Genomic DNA, 27402 nt, shown 5'->3' on the forward strand with positions numbered 1-27402 from the left:
AACTTTCTGTCCTGCACAAAGTCAAAATACCTATGCAGAATATATATATAATATATATATATATATGTTATTTGTGCACAAAGGTTAGCTTATTATTAGCTCACTGCAAAGGCGTAACGTATCATGTCAATAATTTTGGAAAACATTTTGCGTTTTGTGTCAAAAAGGATATTCTTTAAGTCTTCTAGGCTAGGAGGCACAAACCCCAATTCTGGCATACTGTATTCTTAATGCTAAGGCTTGCTGCTCTGGCTGTGTATTTTTGTTGTCCCTCTTTACTATAGTGCCTGTTACAAGCATGTGTGTATGTGTGTATACATATATATGCATACACAGGTTGTATAAATATATATATATAAAATTTTCCCCAATAGGTATCAGTCCAACCATGCAATCCAAAAGGTGGCTCTGCATAGATGCCCAGCATATAGTTCACCACCTGAGCCAACCCTGAAGCAAGGCGCACTTTAGTCCTTCTGATAGTTTTTTTTTCTGTTTAAAACCAAGCTACTGCAGCTTCAAGTATTTTGCATTACATAGATTTTTTTATAAATTAGTTAATGTTATATTTTTTCAATATTCAGACATATACTATAATATATATACAGTACAATAAATGCTCTCATTCTTTTTTTTAATTTTTTGATAAATCCCTGAGAATGTATGTTGACAGTCGCTAAGTTTCCACATGCACAAGCATTGTGTGCCATGCTTCTGGATGAACAGCACTGCAAAGCCACGTGGTCAGCCTTTTAACTATTAGTATTTCATTTGTTGGTTTGTTTAAATATGCTGAAATGTAAGGATGAGTTACAAAGGAGTAAAGCTGAATCCATTCGAGGTACTTATCACAGGATGGAGGTGTTTTGTTTGGTTTTTAAAGCCATTGCAATATATGTTTGTTTTTGAGGCTGTGAACGTATACAGAAAGAACAGGAGAGCAATGTGGGCTTTTGCCACTTGACAACATATACTCAGTGTAAACCAAACTTTTTTCAACCTCTCTCTCATACAAAACAGAAAAAAGAAAAGAAAATTAAACACACAAACTTTCACAACATGACAGTTTAGTTTGCAAACTCAATATAACTATACACATATAATACCGGTGTGGCTCTGTTTCTTTAAGTTAAAAAGGATACAAAGGCAGGCTCAAGTAAAAACAAACCACCCCTCCCCCCCTATCCCCCATTCACTCATTTTCATCAACCAAACCGTTCACGAACCAGCATCATCAGTTTCTTTTTGCCTTTGTAGATTTGTTTTAGGTTGTCAATAAACTGTGTAAACTGGATGTGACCATCATGAGCCATTAGGAAGGTCTCTCGTGCCTTGCTGAGGAACTCTATAAACTCACTATAGTGTCGTGGGCTGATGTGAGTGAGACGTGAATGAGTTGTATTAATGTAAGCTCCGATTGTGGCATCCAAGAGTTGCCGTAAAGGGGCTTTGTCCAGTGACATGAGCTTACCAGAGTTCCTCCTTCCATGAAGTCCCACCATGCCGGGAGTGGTCAAAGTACACCTACGCAAAATGTCCGATAGTACTGTTGCACACTTGACACTTTTGACCACCAGAGGTATTATAGCTGCTAGCTCATTTTTCCCAAGGGAGTGGCTGAGCGCACATGCCCACAGAACGTCATTAATGGCAGGGTGTGTGTCCTGATTGTAACTCAGGTTGAGATGTGTCATGGCCAAAGTGGCCAGCTTGTAGGCCCGCATGGGGTAACCCCGGTGCTCCATGTATCGTGCTATGGTAAAAAGCTGCGAGTAGCTCATGCCAGCTGTAGCAGCATCTAGAACGATTTGGTAAGCGGTCTCAAAAGCTATGTGATCCTTTTCACATAGGGTCAGTGCAGAAAGGGCACAATTTTGAGGATCCTTCATGGCACACTGTAGAGCAAGCGTCCTAGCACTGCTGGCCAGCTTCTCCTGCTGATGGCAGTCCAAATGCAGACGGACGATGGTGCTGTTGGACATCACTGTTGTAGCAACAATACTAGTGGCTTCTGTTGGAGTGAAAAGTGTAAACCAGTTTTGCATGATACTATCCAGTGCATAAACACCTGGGGAGAGACAGAAAGCATTAGCCACAACTGATAAAACCTAGCAGATAGAGATGTTCAGCAGATTATACTTCCCACAAAGTCTAACAGGTTACCAGAACATCCCAGCAAGAAGGGCTGATAGACAGCATGGCTAGAAAAGAACATTAAGATCAAGACTACTGTGAAAACTCTGCAGTAATCACATAATCCCAGAAAATAACAAAAAAAGCCTGCAAAATAAGCTCTCATCTCTTGTTGTGACAGCTGAGCTGTTTTACTTAAGACAATTTGGGTAAAACATTCAGGTTCATTTTGTCTCATCACTCAAAAGCAGCCCTCACCTTGCACAGTAGGGCAATTGCAACCTCTTTTCTCACTGTAAATCTCAATGCACGGCAAATATGAAAAGTAGGCACAATGGCTTTCTAAAGAGAACACCATGGCATACCTCAGCAGAAACTTATTAAGCACACCTTAAAGCAACCAAATCCATCAGTACATTATCATCAAGATCCTTATTAGGGAAATACAACGAGCAATATGAATTACTGGATATTATATTTCTCAGTGCCACTGAATTCCTAGTGTGTTTGGCAGCCAAACACTGACTGCTGGGTTCTTTAAATACAACACAGAGTTAACTGGAGTGCCTTATTGCTGGAGGCGGTTTGCACACATTTGTGAGCCCACTTAAACCATACACAGAGGTCTTCATTTTCTGTGCAGGACTCTGATGCTTCCCATGCACCCCTTCACTCATTTGCAGCAAACCAGCATAGCCAGAGAACACAGCATCTTCATTTAAATAAAAGATTCCTAGCATTACCATACTGATTCTTTACAGTGTTGATTAAGTCTCAAGAGTACTTTGCATAGGCTCTTTATGGGAGACTTCTATTAGAATGCCCAAACCAATTTAAAGCAATTTTAAATCCAAAACTTAATTTGATAATAAAATGCAACTGCAAAAAATAATACTCAGGCACTAATATTCGTAAAATAACCTCAGCAAAAATTATCTTAGCAAACATACAAAACCAATAAAACAAGACAACTGCATGAAAATTTGCAGACACAAACCACCGTCTGGCTGAGGGCATACAAAGGTAAGCTCTATTTCCCTATGGTATTGACAATAATATATGGCCAGGTAAGCATAAAACAAAGAATAAATTAATTCAGAGAATAAGCAGCAGAATCCTCAGAAGTTCTGAAACTCAATAAGCATCTGTGCAATACAATCCAACTCAGACACATGAAGAAGGAAGAAATACAACAGAAAAACATGCTCTCCAGAAATACATTTACTGACAATTAAAATGCCTCCATTATCATAAATACTTAGATTGTTTCCATTAACACTGCTGATTTTTGATTTTTTAACAGCTATTCAGCTTTTAAGGCACTCATCTTCATTTTCAGACCCTGTATCCTCATTTTGAAGATGGTAAACTTTAACACAGCAGGTTTATGGGATGCCTCATGAAGACATGCAGGAAATCTATGGCAAAGCCCAAAAATGATCCAAACGTGCCACTTGAGAAAGCACTGTTCTCCCACTTCTGTATTGAGGATTTTGGGTATTGCATATTTGCACATGGGTACTTCCCATAGGTTATGCACACCTCCACATTATGGGGGAAAGAAATCACACTGCATTACTCAACTATTGTCTCATTTGCTTTGTGCATAAAAACACCCACTAATCACTGCCATAATGTGTTTTCACCAAAGGAATTTTAGAGATGAAATGAAGTGGGAGGCATTTGCACAACTTGGGTGTTGACAAGGAAGATCAAGCCCCGAAAGAGTTGCTGACAAGAGAACTTATTTCAGAACATACCTACTTCTGTTGCACATGTTACCAACCACCTCACCATTTCCCGCCGTCGCCAATTCAGCGTTGACAGCGTCATCCGCATCACCTGTTAAAAGAACACAAACAAAATAAAAATTAAATTGCAAACCAAGGCCATAAACAAACAGATAGGAATTTTGAAGTACTCAAACACACTGGCGTTAAAAATGGCAGCCTCTTACTCTCTCCACCCCAATTCCTCTTTTTCAGCTGATAATATCAAACAATTTGAAAAATACTCTTCAGATATTTTTGAACAGCACACAGAGTAATTCCTGCAGATCCTTCAAGGGGAATGCTTTTTCTTCTCTGCAATCTGGGGGCAAGAAAAAAACCCTATCCCCCTAAAAAAGTACCTTTCTTCAGAATGAGAAGCTATTGGGAAAATATCCTTTCTGCAGAAGTCTTTGGAGCTTTATTTACTGAAGCATAATAATAAAGGGTTTTTGTCTTTGCATGTTTTTTTTTAAGAATTCCCTGAAGAGCGATGGAGATATTTACTTTTGTTGAAATGAACCATGTAAACTCTAAGGTTCAGAAGTGTCAGGTAATATTACTACTTGACTGTCTCCTTTAAGATTGCAATGTCTCTACTCAGAGCCTGAAAACTGATCTCCAGTGCTTGTACACCTCAAGCCCACTCAGATGCATCTGACTGTACCACAGCTTGTGGAGTATAGGATTTTGATGGAAGTGAGGGCTGCTGTCAACATGCTCTGCCTTAGCAACCAGTCATTATGGCTTTCAACAATCATGTACCAGCTCTCATTTAGGGGAAAGGAAGAGATAGAAAAGGAAGAAACACCTGAAGACCACGCAGAAATACAGTGCATTTCTAGCAAGCAGAGCAATTTTACTTTCTAGCCAGTCCTACATGTAATCCTGAACACACCACACTCACTCACCTCTGAACACAAGAGTGCAGCCAGCAAATGCCAGCTCTACCTTCCACCTGAATGGCACAAAAAGGCTGTGAAGATTCTAGGTCTATGTTTATGTTTACCAGTACATTAAGCTTTGTATTAGAAAACAGAACTTAAAGACAGAGCTGAAAGACAGCATCCTTTCCTGTGCTTAAAAGCTACGTGTTCCAACACTGCATCAAATTTCTTTCTTCTAACAACAAATGAGGGAAATACCTGAAGGCCCAGCTCCAGAGAAACTTTCAGAAGTGTTATGTCTGGCAAGCTGTCCATGAGTGTTGCTATTTTAAATGCATCTTGGGCAAGTTTGAAGATGTGTGATGAGGAGTGGATATTTTTCTGGATGGATTCTAACACTGTTTCCAGTCTCCGAACATCACCTGCAAGGTGTAAACAGAATCACAAAAATGGAACAATCTCCCAAAACACGCAGAGATCCATTATAACTGAGCCTGGCATTGCTACGCAATAGCAGGATGTCTCAATTACACATACTCTGTTTTAAGAAACCTTCCATAATTAAATCACATATGAATGAAAGAGAAAAGAAACCACAAAGTCTTCTCTCTGAAGGTGTTAGTGCAGTGCAGGGCCAAAAGTCACTCTGATTAGTGAATTTTAGAACTGACTTGTTCCACTTCTGTGTTTCACAGTCAATGTCGTGTCAGGAGAACAAAAAGCTGTCTCATCAGCTTCATACTAAGCTCATCTAGCTACCAACTAACTAAATTAACTGTTTTGCTAGAAAATTCTGTGACAGATTTAAGCCAGTTCAGTTTGTTGTACCCATTTCAAAGTACTGCCAGACTGTGATCCAGACTCCTAAACACAAGTTTAATGGTCTGTTTACCCATGCATTATTAAAAGCACATATTTAGTTGAGCACATGACTGACAGTGATGTACCTTTGGCTGCTGTCAGCATGGTTGACGCCAGCTCACACTGCTGGGATTCAATATGACTTAGAGTGAACCAGCGGGGATACCGGTTTGGAACAACGGATGCAATGTGGTGAGGGCGCGACAGGTCTCCAGAAGGAGCTGTGGATTCCAGTACCAGCAGCCTGAAAGAAGAAAGAAATCTGCTTTCATTAAACCACTATCACATTTGGTTACTCACGACGTGAAATAAAGGTGCAAGTATACTTAGTATTGTCTATGAAATACGCTTTTTCAGTTACAGAAAAAAAAAATTGCAAAACCACTTCTCTTCTTGGGAAATCTCAGAAGTCCATCTGCCAAACTCTCCTACATCAATAGGTATTTTTAACCTACCAGTATTTTATAATGTACCATAATCCAATGCTAGGGTCCCAAACAGCCGTGACAGAGAAGTTTCCTTTAAAACTATTTTAAGACTTCATTTTCTCATCAAGTATTCATCAATCAACATTAGTCCTATCCAACAAGAAGCATTCATACTTAAAAAAAATTCAAATTAATGTGCTGTTGACTACTACAATCCACATGACAGACTCAGCAAAGACTTAACCTTATTGCCCTTGCAATACACTAGATACAGACAGTACACCAAGTTCTCTATAAATGTCAGTACAAAAAGTAGGAGTGAACAAAAATAAGCTTTTTTTTCAATACAGTTAGGCATAGTTTCAGCATATAAATGAAGGGTTAAAGAAATAGTAATAAGGCAATATCCAGAAGAAAAGCTTATCTAGTGCTAGCTTCTTGATATCTCTTAGTATCTGAGGTCTGTTCCTACCAGCTTTCATATGCCTGAGATTTTCTAAAAGGAAGTGCTCTGTGAGAATCAAGGAAGTTGCATCTCTTTGTCAACAAAACTGCAACTACTGAACACTGAAAATCCAATGCGTTTTGTTTTTCAGTGATAGACTGTTGCTTACAGAATAAGCCCATTTAAATGAAAGTCACAGTTTCTTAAATACCTAAGTTCTGTAAGCAGTTGTGGAGTATGTTTGGGGTTTTTTTTGGATTAATATGGATTTAAGTTCCATCAGGCTTTTTTTTTTTAGATTCCTGAAGCATATGATATATTAGTATAATAATATAGCACAATAATATATTTAAGAATTCACTGAGAAAGCTAATTTTGAATATATGGGAAGCCATCTAGTAGGAACATAAAACACACCACCCAAATATGTGTAAGTGCATGAAAATATGAAAAAACCCCATTGTACCAAGTCAAATCTAATCTCTAGCAGCACTAAGACACCTCTTTGTAAACATATTCTAAAGCTGATTTTTTCCAAGCACAGAGTGAGGTTGCAGAGGTACATTATAAGATAGCTTCAATGAACAGAAAAGATCCTAACTATTAAGTGAAGAAAGGGATTAGTAGGTTATGAGTAACAGTAAACAGACAAAAAGCATGACAGAAAGGCTGTTTTGGAGAAATTTTTGTCACTCTGAATTTCACTGCCAGCTTCTGTGCTCTTTTGCTGTGAAAAGAAATGCTGCTGTGAATTGGTGGCTTTCACACAATTTTGGCAAGGTTAGGGAACATCAAGAAAGCAGAAGTAGATTTACCATTCTTGACTTTTTTTCCCCCTTTGAAACATCAATTATTCAGTTAGGTTTTAGCAAAGCTACCTTGTGATTAAACATCACCATTAATGTCTGCCTCCCAAAGCCTGGCTGAAATTCAGGCTTAACAAGGGATAAAGCCAAACTAAGCCAAATATTCAAGTTCAGATTCCAAGTAAGCAGTCAACTAGGTCACCGCAGATCCATGTTCTCCAAGGCTATGCTCCATTTAGTTCAGTGCTGCAAGCAGAAAACTGTAGATAGAAGTGACCATCAAGGACTGCACAACTCTGTCCTTGCAGACCTGAGGTGCATACATGAAAGGCTTTGTGGTCTCAGTTTCCATTCATTTCATATTAAGCATTCCATACACTAAAATAGGACTCAAAAAATTACACAACAGGTGGTTTTGGATACAGAGAGGTTAAATACTCCTGAGTGGACACCATGGGCAATTGACCTATGTAGATTTGTATGCAGACGGGAACTAAACACTTCTATCTGAAGAACAACTAGCTGGGATCTTGGGAAATTAACTTTTTTAATAAATATGTGAAAAGAAATACACTTCCCTTCTAAAAGCATGAACAGCTGTAGAGATTTCCATGCAGCACCCTTACTAACTTCCACATGGGATTTCTGTCCTTGCCACACCCATTTCCTCCCTCCCATGGAAGACAAGATGCTCAAGTTTTCATCTTCTGACCCATTCAACCTCTCAGCCATAAGACAGATATTCAATCTTCATGTTTGGCTTTATTCTTGCCCCCTCAAGGCAGTATTAAATTACTTTATAATTTGGTTTGTATTGGAAGTCCTTTATTCACTGAACTAACATTTTGGTGGGAATGGAAAGAATAATCATCCTTCTTCAGGAGAATTTAAGAAGTGAAGAAGAATGCACACAGACATGGAATAGGAAGTGTCTAAATCTGCCATCACCACAGTTCAAGATAGCAGTTCACATTTCTGAAGAGTGCCAAATATCAAACTACAAAAAGAATGATTACTGTCTAGGGCTGAACCTTCATCTGTCTTACAAAGTGATGAAAAATGGCTATGGAGGGAAAACAGTCTGATTGCACTGACATCTCCTGTGATTTTACGAGATGGAAACAGAAAGATAATTCTTTCTTATGCTGGTCTATTTAAGAAGTAATTTCCTTGGTTGACTTGACAGCTTTATAGGAACTGAAGGTGGAGCTACCCAAGACTAACTGGATATTTAATCATTTGGATCTTTCAGTATCTCATTTATTTCACTAGTTGAGAAAGGAAAGTTCCAGAAAATGAGTTTTCATTTATGACTGACTTCTGGGCAAATCCTTGCTCAAACAAAACTGTGTATTGGCTCCATATTCACTGAGGCAGTCAGGAAAGCTGCAGGTGGATAACTACTCCAGCCTTGGAGGATCATTTCAATAGTTTAGTTTAAGGAGAGAAAATGCATGCAAACTACCTCTTGAGAAATACTTTAAGGTAGTAACTGAAAATAAATACAAACCGCAAGTATGTTTTATAAACAATTAAGTTTTTTTTCCCTTAAAGAAAACCCCAAAACCAAACCAAACACAACCAAACCAACCAATGAAAAACAAACAAAACAAACCCAAACAAAAAACCCTCAGGTACCAAATTTTGTACTGTCTTCCTGATCTGAAATAATCAGTTATTTGTGCACTTACCTTGAATTAAAAGAAGACTAGCACACTTAAGTAGCCCAGATAGTTTTCTGATCATACATTTGAGTGCTCTCAATAGTTCATCAGTAATGTACTTTTGTCTACTCAATCTATTTCCTGAAATGCTAATTCTAATCAGCCAGTACGCAAGGTCACTCTTCACATTTTTTAGACTCTTCACATAACATCCATTACTAGATACTCTTGGAGGCAGGAAAATACCCAACAGACTAAGCAGATTTTTGGCTTAAACTGACATCCGTATTTTGTTCCTATGTAAGGCCTCCCATTTAGTCCTTCAAACACAGGAATTATTTTATCCCCATTTAGCTTTTTGGAGAGAGTAGCTCCAGAATTAACATCTCCAAACCATACAGACACAACCTGTTTGATGAAGCTAAATACTCTTCATGTGGATAGGATGTCCTTCAATCACTGTGCAATCATGCTTGGTGATAATGACCAGGAAAGCTCAACATTTTTTCTTTTTTATAATCTTACAACTTGACTACTCTTAGTAATCAGCTGTGGCTATTCTTTGTCAACCATAAACTACTAGGTTCTTGATAGTGAACAGACAATTCAGAAGGGACCACTTTCTTCCCTGCATTCTATGTGGAAAACAGTTTTATCATTGATCATTTAGCTCCTTGAAAACTCAGAAGTCTTTTATGACATATCATTACCAATCTGATCTGCCCTGAGACAGAGGCAGGACACACTGAACACTGCCAGAGAAACATGTTTTTCCTGATTACTGAAGACAAATGGGATGCAAAACACACATTCTGTTGTCGTTGGACGTACTCCATTTAGATCCCAGCATTCACCCAGAAGAGACTAAGATGTTATGAAGCACTAAAAAATGTCCAGGCTCTGACCACACCACTCAAATCTATTGTTGAGAGTCAATTTATAAAGAAGTCAAGTGAAACAAACTGTCCTGCTGAGCAGACTAAACAGTAAACAACCCTGAGACTTACGGTGAAAGATCTCTTTACTTATTTCACTATCAATACTAGCATACACACACAACCACATGGGTGGGAGAATGTATGTGCTAAAGGGGCTTTATAGCATAAAATCTTGTGCTTCAGGTGTGGGATTCTAGAATTATTTGAAACAGAAAATCCTGCTTTACAAGTCTAAATAAACACTAATTGGACAACTATAAATTACAATATGATTCCTAAAGATACCATTTACTTTCAGAGATGACAGAACCAAAACACTACCTCCTTGACTCCTGGAATAGAAAAATGCATATTTTAGAAGAAGAGACTACGTCTTGATTACAAAACCTTTTCCCCCTTTCCACATCCACTACTCATGCTCTTATTTAGACAACTCATGAATACGTACCGCATGGCTCTCAGTGCAGTTTTGTATGCCAATTCAGCATCATGAGGTAGGAGAGAGGTGAAGAGATACTTGGCAAATGTGTGCATTGGAACACTCTCTCGATGAATGACTTCACCTAAGCCACTATATGGTCCACCTGCAGGAAAGACAAACAGAATGTCAGTCTTTACAAACTGCAAAACCCCAACTTCTGAACCTTTAAAAGCATTAGTACACCTTCAGCTAGAAGTGACATTCAAAGACAGAGCTTGCTGCACAAAAGGTAAATTTACATTGCTATTTTCAGTGAAACAGATATCATATATACACATTTTACAGTTATATTAAAATACCATGTATTTTTTGGGAAACAAGACAGACTGCAAATTGTATAATACTAAGCACACTGACAGCGCTTATACGAATGACAGAATGGTTACAATACTCCATGGGGCTCATTCAGCAAGCCTGGTATGCAAAAGAAGAAAGTCATAATCCTAGCTCTGCCTCCATACAGTTATATTATGAACATCAATACCCACACATCCTGTTGGTGTGCCACAAATTCACCAGGGAAAAAAGAATGATGACCATAGAAAAATATCTATCCTTAATTGAAATTACATGACCAATCACCACTGCAGCACCTGATCCCTCAAATGTCTCACCTGACACTGGCATTTAAACAACCCTTTGGTCTGGATGTGGTCATGACTCAAGTCCCAGGTCCTGTCCACACAGTTCCACAGGCTGAGGACAGAGTAACTGGAAAGCTGCTCAGTGCAAAAGGACCTCAGAATGCTGGTGGCATGAGCCAGGCTGTGCCCAGGTGGCCAAGAAGGCCAATGGCATCCTGGGCTGGATCAGCAATAGTGTGGGCAGCAGGAGCAGGGCAGGGATTGTCCCCCTGTGCTGGGCACTGCTGAGGCCACAGCTCGAGTGCTGTGTCCAGTTCTGGGCCCTCAGTGCAAGAAAGACACTGAGGGGCTGGAGTGAGTCCAGAGAAGGGCAATGGAGCTGGGGCAGGCTCTGGAGCACCAGTGCTGTGAGGAGCAGCTGAGGGAGCTGGGGGTGTTTGTCCAGGAGAAAAGGAGGTTTGGGGGGGGCTTATGACTCCCTACAGCTGCCTGAAAAGCCCCAGGCAAACAGAGACAGGATGAAAGGAAATGGCTTCAGATTTTGCCAGACAAGCATTAGACTGGCTATTAGGAAAAACTTCTTAACTGAAAGAGTGGTTAGGCATTAGAATAGGCTGCCCAGGGCAGTGGTGCAATCACTGCCATTCAAAGTGTTCAAATTAAGTATGGATGTGTCAGTTAGGGACTTGGTTTAGTGGTGGACACAGTGATGGCTGGCATCAATGACATTATTAGTCTTTTCCAACCTAAACAATTCCATGACAATGAACACAAAGTCATATCATGCACCAAAGCTAGCTGTTAGTCCAGCATACCCACATGATTAAAAAAACTATGTTTTATTTATGTGAAAACTATGCCTATTACTGGGGCAGTGGATTTTTCTCTCTCAGTACGGTGTAGATCTCAACTTGATAACAGCAGCATCATGATAGACAACAACAAAGTTAAATGCAACTTGCTGAGTTTCAAATGTTCACAGTGCATATGAATCCTGTTTCTCCACTCTTCCTGCACACTTAAGACTGTTATTCCTGTTTTACAATTTTCTGACCTTAGTGACAAGAGCTTCAGGCATTAAATGCTGCAAGATACAGAATAAGAATCTTGTATTAAATATTACGGGACAATTATTGCATAGATAGCACTCAGCAGTCCCAGAAGCTACTATGTCTATTAAGACTCAAACCCATCACACTTGAAAGGATGGATGGATGGATGGGTGGGTGGGTGGGTGGGTGGATGGATGGATGGATGGATGGATGGATGGATGGATGGATGGATGGATGGATGGATAGCCAGCTGGGTTCACTTCTGCTTCAGCAAAGCTTTTGACTTCTGCCTTAGCACAACATTCAAGGATAGAAGTCACTAGGAATGAAAGAATTCTGAGGTTCATAGGTGGTCAGTTTTAAAGACCAGGGCTGATTGCAGAGGAGGAAATGTCAAGGAAAATTTAGTAGGTGACAGTGTGCATCATAATCATTTGAAATGAAGTTGAAAGCTATTCAAATCTACCTGGCATTGCTTGAATGAAAGAAAACATTTCATGTATGTTTGCCAGTTGGTGTTCCAGTCAGAAACTCAGTCAGAGCACAAAGAATACATGACAAAGCATTTATGTGGAAATATATTCTGCCATTAACTTAGCAGTCAAGCAAAAGATCAGAACAGTTCTTGCACTTTCTCTCACACACAAATGGTAGCTACATATAGCATGCATTAATTTGCATCAAGAGCATAGAAAGCTTAATACTGGATTAAGTTTTCATCATTTTATCCACCGAATTTCAACTAAAACCTCACAATTGGTGTCATTAGCACCTTACAACACTGCACAGCTTTTCCTCCATGTAAACTGGCAGTTTCTGCCTAATGTGAAGTAAAATGAAACTACTGCAGGAAAGCCAAATTTCTCATCACACACTAATGCAAGACAACTGCTGCACATTGCTCACAATGGCAATTTTTCTAGGCAGTTTTATTAGCAGACTTCCTGCTATGATCAATTCTTTACTACTCAAGAAAACATAAAGAGAATTTCAGTGATCAAAGTAGTAAACTAAAGTATCAGAGAGTATATCAGAGAAATCCTGCCTTTTCTTCATAAAGCACCCTTACCAGTAAACAGATGCAGCAAACTGATTTTTTAATGCAGAGGCATCCTGCATGTTAATATCTAGATCTAGACAGTAGCCTTTCTTGTCCAAAGGCCATAAAGCATCAGTACAGACACACCATGATGGTGTTGCAGCTTCCCTGTAGTTTCACATCTCGGCAAAAACAGTGACTTAAAGCTGAACTCTAAGCAACCTACTGTACCTCTTCAAAAAAGAAAGTTGTATAAGACTAATGTGTCACAAAAATACAGCAAAACCTGACTGTTGTCTAACAATTTCACAACTTACCTAGGGCAGTACCACACTCCCCTTTAAGCCATGTATATGCATTAAAACCTGGACTATGCCTTTGGCTAACTGCTTCCTAGAACAAAATTCATTCCATTCAAAAAGAACAAAAACCAGAAAGACAACCCTGGCATCCATGATATCACTCTCTGAACATGACTACTAAGTGCTACGTGTTAAGCCTTTTTAAAAGTTAAGGCAAAAGTACACACTTACACGTGTGTACAATTTCATTTCAACATTCCCTAATTCCAAAACACAAATTGTGTGTCATGATTGTAACTTAGGCACAAGACCAGACCTGAAGCCAAAATATTTGACAAAATATTTTAATTTACACCTGTGACAAAAAACTTCAAAATTATTTAATTTTAATTTTATTTTATTAAATTCTATTAAGTATTTTTAATTCAAATTTATTTTCACAAATAAAACCTTGCATTTCTGCCTCAGCAATTATATGTGAATTTTCTGAGCTCTTCACTTCAGCACATTGGTCAAAATCTTCATACATTTATAAAGCTGCCAGTATAGTTCCTTTTGCAGAATACAATGAATACTTAGAATTTTGGTATCTGGGAACTGTTCATAACTGATGTCTGTATTATATAATATTTAGCCTGGAGTGTATAATGAGACATTATGACATGCAACAAATATAAAGAAGAAAGTGTATTCAAAACAAAAACACAAGGTTTATAGGTCAGTATATGTCTTATGTCTACAGTCATGTGATATCTAAAGTATGTAAATTTTCTAAGAGACTTAATGGAAACTTTCATGGAGTTCTAAGCAAAAAAAGCATCTGAAATATGTAAGACAGTTTCTACAGGAACACTAGCTCTGTGTGCTTGTGTAAGTGGAGGCAGTTTAGAGAAGCAGTTAGCATCTGTATTCAGCTACCTTCTAATAGGAAGACTGCTTGTTTTCGAAAAATCTTCACCAGAGTATCATCCAATTCAATTTCCTGTAGCTTAGAAATGAGCTGCTCCTCATTTCGACAAACCTTCTCTTGTGCATACAAGCCGTCTGGCATTATTCGCTGCTGTCCCAGCCCTATCAATGCTACTTCCACAGCCAGCGTTAAGTAGGATTCCCCTTCTTCTAAGAACTTGTGTGCAGGCAGGTGCTGGTACTCCAGAGATTTGCATTGCCCCAGGTTCTCTGTAAGGGGTGACACAGACAGGAAAACACATCAGCAAACCGTTTTAACCCATAATCTGCCTACAATGCCACATACACAAAAGCTTCCACTGTTAGTATTAATTTTTTTTAAATTATGTCAATTAGCTCATCTCACACACACAACACTTCAATCTAAAATACGTCATCTGATTCCACACAGCAGAAATACACAAAAAGAATTTTAAATAATCCACCCAAGTAAAAATTTGCATCTTTAAATTGCACAATTAAAAAAGGCAGTTCCTCCAGCTTTGTGTTAATGAGGCCAAAATCGCAAGATCCATTTCAATTTCTTTCCCTACCCATTTCTGTACTTCCTTAAAGCCCTGATGTGCAAGAGGAAGGAAAAAGTGCTTTTACATCTATGAAGGTATCAGTTGAAGCTATTAGAATTATGTACATACAATAGGCCCAGAAACTGCACACCTTTAATATATGCTCTGTTTGCTAGCAGTCTTTTCAGGCTTTTAATTTGTTACACTTGTGTTTATGATAAAAATGCATATTGTTAACATTATAAGTCCTATTTGTAGCAACAATTACAAGCAAATTTCACACAGGCCAACCATAAACTGCTTTAAAGAGTGCTACCAATTCATTTGGCACTTCACAGACACAACATATGAAAAAATGCTATTCCAGCTTGTAGCATTTTGCAGTCTAAATTGAGAACATAAGTTGTAGTTGTCGGATGTAAGGAGACTGGCAACTGCAACAAATGGAGAGGCTGAGTGAACTTGAAGATTGCATATGCGTGTGCAAAAGGAAGTTATTACTTTTCAGCACACAATATTTTTATTTCACAGGATTATTTTGGTTTTTTAGTAACAGCAGAGTATCTGATTTCTAAAATTTTTAATTGAAAGTTTTTCCAGAACTGGTGGGCAAGAGAGCAGAAATTTACTGAAGAAAACCTAATTGAATAAAGGGAATTTTGAGGCAAAGCCCCAAGAAAATTGTGGATGTGTATATAAAAGAACTTCAGGTAAAGTAATGAATCCAGTTTCTGTCCACACTAGTGGAGTTAAGAAGCTACCCTGAAGGTGGAAAGAGACTGAGAATAAGGAATTAATCAGTTAAAATCTTGGGGAGCAAATACTGAAATTTAAATGTCTATTGGTAGAGCAATACTACTTTCCAACTCCTACCATTTATAGACTATATATATTACCAATTTTAAGTGTTCTGTCATTGTTTTGGACTATTATGTACACTAGCTAAGAAATCCAGTAACATCCAGGGCTGTATTTAGGAGTGCTGTCAGCAGACTGAGGGAGGTGATCTTGCCCATCTACTCAGTACTGGTGAGCCCATATCTGGAGTGCTGTGTCCAGCTGTGGGTCTCCCAGCACATGGGCATGGTGCAGGAGATCCAGTGTGGGAACACAAAGATGATTAAGGGACTGTAGTATCTCTCATATAATAAGAGTGAGAGAGGTGAGATTATTTAGCCTGGAAAAGAGAGGGCTCAGGAGGATCTTACCAAAATGTACAAATATCTGATGGGAGAATGTAAAGAAGACAGTGGAAGACTCTTCTCAGTGGTATCCTGTGACAGGACAAGAGGCAATGGGCACAAACTGAAATACAGGAAATTCCATCTGAGCATAAGAAAACATTTTTAAACTATGAGGGTGGTTGAACACTGCAGCAGGTTGCCCTAGAAGACTGCATAGTCTTCACTCTTGAAGTTATTCAAAACCCAAATGGACACAGACCTGAGCAATGTGCTGCTCCAGGGGACCTTGCTACAAGCAGGCCAGGTGGACTAGATGATCCCCAGAGGTGCCTTCCAAACTTAACAACTGTGTGATTCTGTGATCTCCTGCAATTTCTCAGAAACAGGACAGAGCAATCCACATGAAGAAGACTGCTGCTATAAAATCATATTGAGTTTTATTTAAAATGTGAAAAAATATGGAATTTTCTCCTAAAATGAGCAACTGGTATCTTTTAAGTGCTTTATTAGTTTAAATGTTTTCTCTGCCTTGTGTTTTCCTAAGGTATGTAAATGTGAGCTCTTACGCTACAGAAACAGTGACTTTGAAACCGACTGAAAAAGGTAAGACAGAAAAAATACCTCCAGTAAGTGAAGAAATGTACCAGACTTCAGCATTTGCTTGGTCTTACCCGTGAAATCAGAGAATCCATGGAAGCTGTCATCATCCACCCTGCAGGCCTCCATCAGGCTACCAAAAAGGGTGCCAATGGGATCCAAAGGGTGCCCCACCCAGCCTTCAAGATTGGTTATTGAGGTTACTCCCCTGTGGAGAAGTTCTGCAGCAGAAAACACACAGAGGACAGACAGAGGGAAAGAGAACTCATGTTAGCCCATCGAAACAATTACACAAGTAAAACTGCTTAAAATGCCTTCAGTACAAAATTCAAAGTACTTCCAGCAGCTTCTGCACAGAAAGACAAAATAGTATCTTTGAGAGTGAATTCACTGCCCTTGGTGAATATGCAAATAAAGAATAAGAAAAGAGAAAGAAAGGAAGCCAACCTTTTAGAGCACTAGCAAAATGTATTATGGATCAAAAATTTAAATGGCAATGTCTAGAACTCTTCTGAGAATGTCTGCTTGAACAACGATTTTTTGGTAAAATATTTACCACAATTTCCTCACTCAGAAAAAAGCACCCTTTTTACATTTTTAAGTTAATCTGATAGAACTGAAATAAATGCAAATATTCTAAAATATGTTCCAATTTCATAAATTACGAGCTTATCAAGCACCTCTCTCTTTCTCTCTCTGCACTAAACTCAGGATGATGGTTACTTAAAAAAAACAAAAAAAAGAATCAAATGTTTAATTGAGGTATACAAGAAAAAAATGTCTTTTAATAGGATCAAGTGAATTTTTGGTAATTTTAGGATTTTAGTCTACAAATACCTTCATCAATATTTTTTTGTAGCCCTTACCCATTACTTGGTCAGAACACAGAAAAAATGTTAAGTGCAATAAATTGGAGGAAGTGTGATTGTGGTAACAGGTATTAGTGATTCCCCAAACCCACATCATATGGCAACAACTCTCCTTTGACATTTTTTTCCTCCTACACATACACAAGTAAACTATGGGAGATTAGATGTATTACTGACAACCCTTTAAAAACTGTACACAAGCCATTATGGCTGCTCTGCTTCTCTGCCTGTCACACATTAAACTGTACCTCTCTTCACTATCTCTTGTTCACAAAGTGCTATATATCAGAATAACTATATACATTAAACTTTTAAGTACTGCTTCCTCCTATTTACATGTGTGGTGCTACAAAATGAAACACAGACACACTGTCAGGGTGGTTAGAAGTGTTTTTAAAGAATCCAATGGTATGTAATATGAAAAAAACAAGTAATTAATTGCATTTCTAATAAATAGTACATAGTAAAGACAAAGGGTAGAAGTAAGGAGTATTATCAAGAAGCATTAATCATGGTGACTACTTACTCATTCACATTGTTCTATTTATTTTGTTGTGCCTACTTATGACCTTCTCTGGTGCCATGCCAAGTAAAGGCTTCAATCATCCCATCAGAGACATTTAACTTAAAATCACACAAGTGGCTCTACAGATGTTAGATCAGTTACATGAATAAAAGCTAAGCAGAAGCATGGGGTGAAAGCCTAAACCTGGGTTAAACAGGGTTAGCTGCAGTTCACCTCTGGTTATAGAGACCAGCACACTTTATGGTATAAAAACAGAGTCTTTTAAAAACTCCCCATGAGATTAAAAAATTAAAAAAGCAGTGAGTGACAACACAGAAACAACAAACTACTTTGTTTCAGGGCAGGATGGATCACATTTCATGCACTGTTTTTAAATTGTAACAGAATATTAAGTGATAGCTACAGAAACTGCTCACAAGGAAAGAAATTTAACAGAGGTACCGAATGTCTACATGCTGCACTAAAAAATGGGAATGAAAAGGAGCACTGTTACAATCAGCATACTTGCAAAAGAATCCTCACACCTGCCAGTGGTACGAATACATACATTGCCACAGGCACCTCCCTTCTTACAACAGTATTCAAAAAAATGATTAATCCTTGGTTCTGTGGGAAAACAATATAGAGGTACATTGGAACTGCAGCTAAATTTTCTTGTCTTCTAAATGTGCATTTCTGGGAAAACATCTGAACACACACTTGAAAAATTTACACATGCTTTCGCACTGGTATTTCTGGCTACAATGCATGAGGATACAGACAGTTTAGAGTAACAGAAAAGATCTAAAATAAAATTTGAATTAAAGGATTAGTGTAGCAGCTGTGAAAGTAATACCAGTTTTTCCACATGCACTCCTCTACCACAAAGCCACCCCCTTCTTCCACTGCCTTTTCAAACAGCAAAGGTTCATAGCAGAATTATTCTGAGTTGCAAGGACAGTGTGCCATAGAAACTATATTTGAAGAACACCCCTTCAAAAAAAAAAGGTATTGCTCAGTGGAATACCACAGAATATTTATAAAAATCAGCATTAAAAAAACCCAAACAAGCCCCCAAAAACCCCAGCCAATCAAACAACCACAAAAATCCCCACACAATAACTCAGTCCTTCCCCCCCACCACCATTCAGAGAAACAAAAATGTTAAGCATTATAAGAGATTCTTTCAGAACACACTACCAAATTTGACAAATTTTTGTAGTTCACACTTTGCCTCATTGTTATCCTCTTCAGGCTGATACCTCAGAATATAAAGCTCAGCAAAACTATAGATCAGAGAAAAAAAATTAAACATCTGACATGCCTAATGCAAAATTCTGTTCAGAAACCTGTGAACAGGGTGACTATTTTCATAGTGTAACCAAAACCTCTGATTGGAATAAAGGCCCTATCATGTCATATATATTGGAAGATACTGGTAAGAGCCCACAGCTCTTAAGACAGTTCACAGAAAACCTCTGACATCCAGAATGTGACATTACCACTATGCACACTGGAGAGTTAAAAGTCATCTCTTTTGACTTTAGTTTCAAAACCAGTTTCCCCATGCGAACTTCCTGGTGTTATGGTCAACTTGCATGTCCTTTGCCCTCCTCTTACCCACATTTACCTTTCTTCTGAGCCCGGAACATTTCCAGCTGTTTCTGCTGCTGCCTCTTTAGTGTATTAACAATAGCTATTGCTAGCCTCAGTGCTTCTCGCGGGTATCCATGAGATCGTAATGCATCCACCCTCGCGCAGGCTGTAGGAACATGCTCTAAAACAGAAAAAATAACTGAAGAATAGCAATGCCTCCATAAATGCAATGGCCTGTTTTGCTAAGTTACTCAAAAGGGATTTTTTCTTTCAATTTTTTTTCTGTTTTATTTTTAAAATTATGCAAGGGAGACTTAAAGGACTACTTCTGAGCCAACATTTCAAGGCAGCCTCTGTTCTTTTTGCCAGGCTTTTCATCCACCTCCCTACTCAAAACAATGCCATAGAAAATGAACAAAGCATCAAGTCATGGAAACATCTTTCCGGTTGAGCCACTTACCATGCCAGAGGGGCCACCCCTGAGAGTCAAAGAGCAAGTTTTCAGTGTCGTCATGGTAACAGTAGTTGGTGTATAGGTCACTGCTGATAATGTGCTGTAAGTGGCTGTCCTGCCAGTGCAGATCACACGCCTCAATGGCTCGAGTAAACACTGTCCGATGTGGCCTGTTCAATGAATCTGTCATTTTCACAAGTTTAGAAAGCTGCATCAGCTTTTACTCATTCATACATGAATCAGTCATTCACAGTCTTGTGCCTATCACCAACCCCCAGCCGATGCCAGTCTGTCTTGCCCCCTCTGCACCACGCAGACTACAGATGACATTTCACATCCTATTATTACCCAAGAGCACAGACAAAGTGTGTGCCATTCATCCAGCATTCAGAGAGAGATCTAGAAACCAGCACATCTGACGGCAGACAGGACTTTACACAGAGAACTAGAGGTGAAGGACATTCAATAGCACATAGAAACCAGAAACTATACAGCACTCAAGCATCCCCAGTGTCTCTCCTTAGATCCACAGTTGTCTGAACAAAGGAGGGATAAACTGCATGGAAGAACTGTAATTCTTCTTTCTGAAGAGTGTCACTAACTTACAGCATATAACTGTATAACTGTGTTGGTCATGAACATATACAAATACTATTAATAAAGTGAGGTGCTGAAGCCATGACAATGACATAATCCTCACTGGACATCTTCCTATGGCAAAATTTTTCTAGTCACATGGCACTACATCTATCAATGGTCAGAAGCCATGTCAGAGTTATCAAAAGCCTGCCCAGGTTGGTCTGAACGTGATGACCAAGCAAAATACCTCTGTAAGGGGTCATTTACTGAAAGAACTTATCTTCCTGGCTAGCTGTGAAGTTCAGTAATGTACCAAGTTTTTTCCTTCACAGGTGATCTTCCAAGAAAAAGAAACAAGAAAAAACCCTGACTAAGTGCAGATCTGACACCTACCAAGAAATTTAATTTTAACTTTATTGCAATTGTATGCAGTATGTACCATTATTGAGATGTTTGTTTGAGGATTATGAGCAGTTTTACCTGCAAAAAACACCCTGCACTTTGCCTAGTTATTAGCAGTCATCTTTGTTTGAAGAGGGCTGTGTAAAGCTTCTATCAGACTTGGTGATCACATTTTGGATTAGAAAGCATGATATCTAGTAAGAAAAGACATTTCCTACAAGACAGCAGCATTGCAGCTGCGCCCTCCATGCACCTAGTAATTCAGACAGCACATAGAGAGCACATCCCACAGACAGATGGTTTAGTTTCTCACATACAAGGTTAATGTAGTTCAAACACAGCTCTCTTTAAACAGCTATCAAGGCTTTGTAACTACAAATAAAATAAAAACCCCAATACCAGAAGGAATACTAGATTATAGTCAAGCAAAGAAACAAAAGATTTTTACACAATGTGCTTCAAGGGCATCCAATTTTCATGCAACAATATTTAGAAGCACCAAGTGAAGAGTCAGAAGACTCAGCAAAACACAAATACCTGCTCTGAAAATGTTACAGCCCGAGTACAATAAAAAACCACCTATTTGTTCTTATAGTATTAGTACAACTGATTTTGGATGGTCAGTCCTTGGAACTTTTCCCCAGGAAAGTTCCTTGCTCCAGGAAAGAGTGCTGAATTCTGCAAGGCTATAGTGTATAAGGCAGAAGTTACATTACACATTGCAGACACTGCATATGTTTAGGCTCACCTTGGTTAGCATTTGCACCCTGAGGCAAAGCATTGGTTAAATTGGGCAGCTCGTTTCCATGGTTTCCATCTTCCCAGGGACAAACATCTACATTGTTCCATTTTTGCAGCTGTTTTAGCCAACTGGACTTCTGCTCCAACTTGCAGTGGGGATTTAAGACTATACACATCCACAGAGCACCTGATTTTAAAAAAAATTGCTAAATTATGTTTTCTATTAAAAATGCAGCAGCCAATGACTAATTGCAAACTTCTACAGCAAATACTTTTCCTCAAAGGCTAAACTGCTTGCTTCCCAGCTACACTTAACACCATGCAGACTGAATTCCCAACAGAGGTGCTTGGGGCTGGCAAGGCCAATCTGAAGCAGCTGAAAGATGGTACCAAGCCCACCTTCTCAATTAAAAGGCATTAGTAGGTATTTTGTATTAGAAATCCAGAGTTCCCGGCGTGTGGCTCATCAGACAGGAACATCAGTCAAAGGCAAAAAAGAATTCACATAAAGTTATAGAAGTTACATTGACCAAGTTTTTCTTCTAATTCTTGTATCAGAACTGAATGTTGTTTTATATTAATGAAAACTGTATAATTCAGCTTCATATTACGGGGACCAAAGAAGTACATTAGTATGACATGTGTTTTGTAAACATATACTTTCACACTCAGAACCCACCAGAAGTACTCATGTAACTCATTCTCAAACACATCTGGGTCTCAGATAACCAGTAAACACTAGTTTTGTGCAGTGTGATAGAAGTAAGACATTTTTACAGCAATTTACCCAAGAAAAATTGTTTTGCATTTTCTGTTTAGGGAATTCTAAGGGAAGGCTAATGTGTGCTGACATATCACACATAGTACCACTACAGAAACTGTTCCCTGAGACTATATAGCACGAAGGCATGAATTTATCTGTGTGTCTAGAAGCAATTTTCGAATTGAAAGGTTTTTCTCTAAATCAGCTGTCCCTTCACCAGCTTGAACTTTGACAGAAGCATGAAGACATCTGAAAGTACTGTTTAGCAACAGTTCATTACACAGCTCACAAAAATGTGCCTTATACACTAAAAGACATCATGAGAATATGCTTAAGACTACACAGTTTTCATGACAGGCTGGAAACAACCCAAAGAATAAAAATGCAGCTGTTTTTTCTGGAGTACTAAAACTCTCACATTCTGGGATTCTTTTGCTACCTAAAAATAAAGAATTGATACCCAGGGCACAGGGCATCACACCACATTCACTCTTAAAGTAACTCATGGAGGGCACAGGAGCCAATGGAAACACAGCATGATTCTTAAGGTTAAGTCTCCTGCTATTCAAGACTAACATGTCAGGGGAAACAGTATCAAAAAAATCTGAAAACCAAAACAAAATATGGTACATTACTATCCAAAACACCACAGAGACCACTAAACTACTGCAGTATATTACTGCACAGTTGATAAAGTCCAGGAAGTGTTCTGGGTTAACGGAAGTGTCTGAAACTTGCCATGAAGGTGAATAAAGCCAATACCACTTTCTAAAACTTCTTTTAGAATCCAATCATATAATTTTCTTTAGACATACTTGCCAGCACACTTCAGTCATCAAAAGGAGTCAAATTACAACTGGTTCTTATTATTAAGCATCAATGATTCAGTACTGCCTAAGACAGACTGACTGCATTGACTGAAATCTGCAAAACAAAATACAAGATGAAGCATGTGGGAAAGCCTTGGATAACAGTCGTGGGCTTCCTTATTTATTTTCAAAATCAAGTATCACTTGAAGGTATTACTCTCAGCATCTCACAAAAAAAAAAAAATAAACCAACACAACAACCAAAAAAACCCCCAAATAACCAACCAACAAAAAAAAAAAAAAAAAAAAAAAAAAAAAAAAACCACCAAAAAACCCCCCAATAACCCACCAATGTAATACTTTGCAACCAGATTCTCAGTGTTTTCAGACTGAAGCAAAAGCAAAGTGGCAATCTTAAACCCATTTGGTAAGTATTTCAATCATCCATCAAGGCAGAACACACACTACTGGGTTGCATCACGCCCCTACAGAATACATGGCTTTTTTATTTTCTCCACATCTGAAAAACATCACCAGAGGCAAGAGAATTCACCAGCCTCCTAAGGAAGCTCCATTATCCACGTGTTACATCTATGAGGCAGGAGAGGGCAAAGATAACCCAAGTACCAAAATTCTTTAAAAACATCTGTGGTTTCATGTGGAAAACTATGTCAATGATAAATACATTGCGTTGTTAGCAGACATTGTCTCTGAAACTCAGGCAATTTTCATGTCCAGAATGAGTGTATTTCCAATAACCCCCTCACAAAACACTTAAAATTTCAACAGAACCCACAGCTGCACCGTGCTCCCTATGACTTGAGAGAAAGTTGCATGCACATCTGAGATCCAAGTCAGTTTTGATGGCTGCTGCTTCCCTGTAGGAAGGGGAGTGTAAGACAAAATTACTCCACCAGAAGAAAAGGGAACAGAAAGAGCTCCTGTAGTGCTACAAAGCCTTCTTCATCTGGAATAAGGATGTATAATGCCAATGGCCGCACACTCTCCAACCTATTTGGATTTCTAGGTATTTTTGGTTAGTTTGTGTTATCGTTGAAGGTTATCGTGTGTGATTTTTTTTTTCCTTCTTCCCTCTCTCCCTCCCTGCCCCAAGTGTGTGCATTCACTTCTATTCAAATTTCTTCCTACTTCTGCTCCCTAAACACCTTCCCCCTCCCCTGACATCTGCTCCATTCTAGCTATTTCAATTCACTGATGCCTGCCCTGCTCCTCAAGCTGAAAAGTCTGAGGAAAACGTTCACTTGTGCCCAGAGTTTATCACATGCCAAGTGGCAGGAGCCTGGAGGATATTCTTATTTCACTCTGATGCTGCTCAGTGGAAGCCCCCTCGAGCTAGCCCTTAAATGTAACCACTAACTCAAAGGGCTACTCTAGCCTCAAACAAGAAGAGTCTCTATTTCTGCCTGATGGCACCCCTTTGAGGAAACTGGTGGTCATGTACCGTTTACTACAGATGAGGCCGATGGAAAAAAATGAAGGACAGCTACTCGTAATTTGCAAGAAAGGTATCTGAATTAATTTCCAGTGGTTTCATTCTAGAAACTGCTGCTGACAACAGTTTATGTTCCAAAGTATTCCAAACTACATTCCTAGCATTCTTCAGTTTACATGTTTGATTACATTTAATGATGTCACCAGTGCAAATTACAATATGAACATAAGACTCATTAAATAATAATAGTTTTTCAAAAAGACACCAAAACCCAAGAGAAAGTATTTGTGTTTACAGACTGCTTTTATCTCTGACACAGCTCCCTCTCCTTCCTATCTCCTTTTCTCCAGATATTTTTCCATACTGGTTCTCAGCAGGCTGACACATCTCCCCCACCCCAAACTGCATGCTACTAAAACACAACTGAAGTTCTTGTTTAAATCTCTGGACTCTAACCTACATCTTTTCAATACAAAACTCCTCACAGTACAGTGATAAAACAATTACAATTCAATATACAAGAAGTTTTCCCCAGAAAATAACTGGAAAATATGACAAGTTGCAACTGCAATTTCCCTAATTTCACAAGGGAAAGGGTATTAGAGCTGTCACACTGTGAGGAATTGCTTATTTTTATTCAACATTATTCTCTTGACCTGAAAAAAGGCAGCTTTGCCAAAACAGACCTTTGGTTCAGACAGATCTCCTTTTGAAAATGCATAGTTATTATTCATTTTTAGTGTTCACACCACCAAAAAAAAAAAAAAAAAAAGGAAAAATATGCATGCAGGCCTTCCTTGTGCATACAAGAGAGTATCACTACTTCTATGTTTCTCTGGAGACATCCATACCTTTGAATTTATGGGGTAGAGAGGGGCAGTATGAATTTACACTGATCAGGATTTAAATATGCCAACTGAAGAACATTAAGAGCAATAAGACACTGTAAAACTAGATGTAGCATAGAACAGTGGGATCACTACACATCCCGTGTACACACATATCCATGAAGCTAAAGGAAGTGCAAGGGATGTGTACAGACTCTCCCAAGAGATTAAGCATAGCTCACTTTTCATAAACCCCATTATTTTTTACTCTTGCCCCAGTAAATGGGACAGTGGTGATGGAAACAATTTTAGGGGGGTCCTAAGACACTGATCATTACTGAGGAGCCAGCATACAGTTCTGTTCATCTGTTTAATTACAATTTACTTTTCCTAAAAACATCATGCTATCATGTCAGGGCTGCTGTACAGTTGAGCTTGGGTCAGCATTTCCTCATTCAAAACACCTGTGTAATCAATGGCTGAGACTTGGCATTTGCTTTGAAATTTTACATTTTATTGACTTTAGAGCAAAGAGTGCATTTGCAAAATTAAAATATTCAAGAAACATGTGCTGTAACATTTCTTTGCCCTTTCCATTAATGCACAACTTTATCTTAAAAAAAAGCTGTAGGAGTAGCATTTGACCATTTCAATGAAAATGGAGCCAGGTAATCAAGATCATACGCTTTGCCCAACAGACAAAACAGCTTCTGCACCTGCTGCACCCTTGACACTTGAGACTAAACAATTGTATTACAAAAGCATAATCTTCCAGTATTGAAAGTGCCAGAAGAAAAACAGTACTAGCAGACAGAACCTACGAACACTTTGAAATACAAATGTCTGCAAAGGAGTTTAAAGTGGTTTACATCTGTATTTTAAACACATACCCAGTTTCACTGGGGCAGGCACTTGGACACCTCAAAGAAGGTACTATGTGGTGTTTATTGCTTCTGAATGAGAAGGACAAGTGCCTTCAGAATAACTGGCAAAGCCGCTGCCCTTCTCCAGGCATGGAGAGATCTCCACCAGAAAAAAGCACAATCACAAGTCCCACTGGAGACTGCTCCAATTAAACAGTTGCTTTTACAGAACAGTGAAGATAGGCAAAGTGCTTTAGGATTGTTCCCCGTTCATTTAGAACATCAAGGAAAACTGCTCTCAGCACTGAGTTGTACCTAAGTTGCAATTTTATTTACAAAAATTCCTTAATGCATTCTGGTTTCAATGTTTAGCCTTCTTTTCTATGGGTGGTGTGTTTTTTTGGAGAACAGAATATTACATTTTGCTCTAATTCATTCCGTTACTGAATTGAACTTTGATGTATTGGTCTTGACAAGCACTTCATGCTGATTGTATTGTGTATGATAGTATAATCACTCCCCATGCATTTCACAGTAGCTGGCTGATTAATGCAATAGATTACCTGCAGCACTGATGGCATGAGGGAATCTCTTGTCCTTCTGTGGGCTAACCTCCAAGCATGCATTTCAGAGAGGGGAAGTATAAAACAGAGACAAAACAAAATGCTTAATTCCTTAAATTACCCTTTCTTGCTGCCTGCTGCTGCCATAAGGGTTAAAGGTACATGTGCATTTGGCTGAAATAGGCATTTACATATTGAGATTCTATTTGAAGCCATGAGCAACCACATGATCTTATGTCAAGTGTCAAGTAACTACAAACCTCTGCTTTCTCTTCCTGTGTTTTCAACTTTTAGCACAATGGAATAAGGAACTAACCACACGGTTCTGACATT

The 27402-nt window shown here is 38.7% G+C and overlaps 1 protein-coding gene across 1 annotated transcript in view; it reads right to left on the minus strand.

Annotated features, from left to right (window-relative positions):
* Window positions 1-1171: 1171 nt before the first annotated feature.
* Window positions 1172-27402, minus strand: part of ZSWIM6 (zinc finger SWIM-type containing 6) — a 48281-nt gene continuing 22050 nt past the window's right edge. The window contains exons 5-14 of the mRNA XM_062513276.1: window positions 21799-21978; window positions 20076-20252; window positions 19650-19796; window positions 16720-16866; window positions 14308-14568; window positions 10380-10515; window positions 5737-5894; window positions 5048-5211; window positions 3894-3975; window positions 1172-2068 (exon numbers count right to left, since the gene is read on the minus strand). Coding sequence (XP_062369260.1) covers window positions 1206-2068; window positions 3894-3975; window positions 5048-5211; window positions 5737-5894; window positions 10380-10515; window positions 14308-14568; window positions 16720-16866; window positions 19650-19796; window positions 20076-20252; window positions 21799-21978 — 2315 coding nt within the window. The 3' untranslated portion in view covers window positions 1172-1205. The remainder of the gene's footprint in view (window positions 2069-3893; window positions 3976-5047; window positions 5212-5736; window positions 5895-10379; window positions 10516-14307; window positions 14569-16719; window positions 16867-19649; window positions 19797-20075; window positions 20253-21798; window positions 21979-27402) is intronic.

This window comes from Cinclus cinclus, chromosome Z (genome assembly GCF_963662255.1).
Source record: "Cinclus cinclus chromosome Z, bCinCin1.1, whole genome shotgun sequence".
NCBI classification, from domain to species: Eukaryota; Metazoa; Chordata; class Aves; order Passeriformes; family Cinclidae; genus Cinclus; species Cinclus cinclus.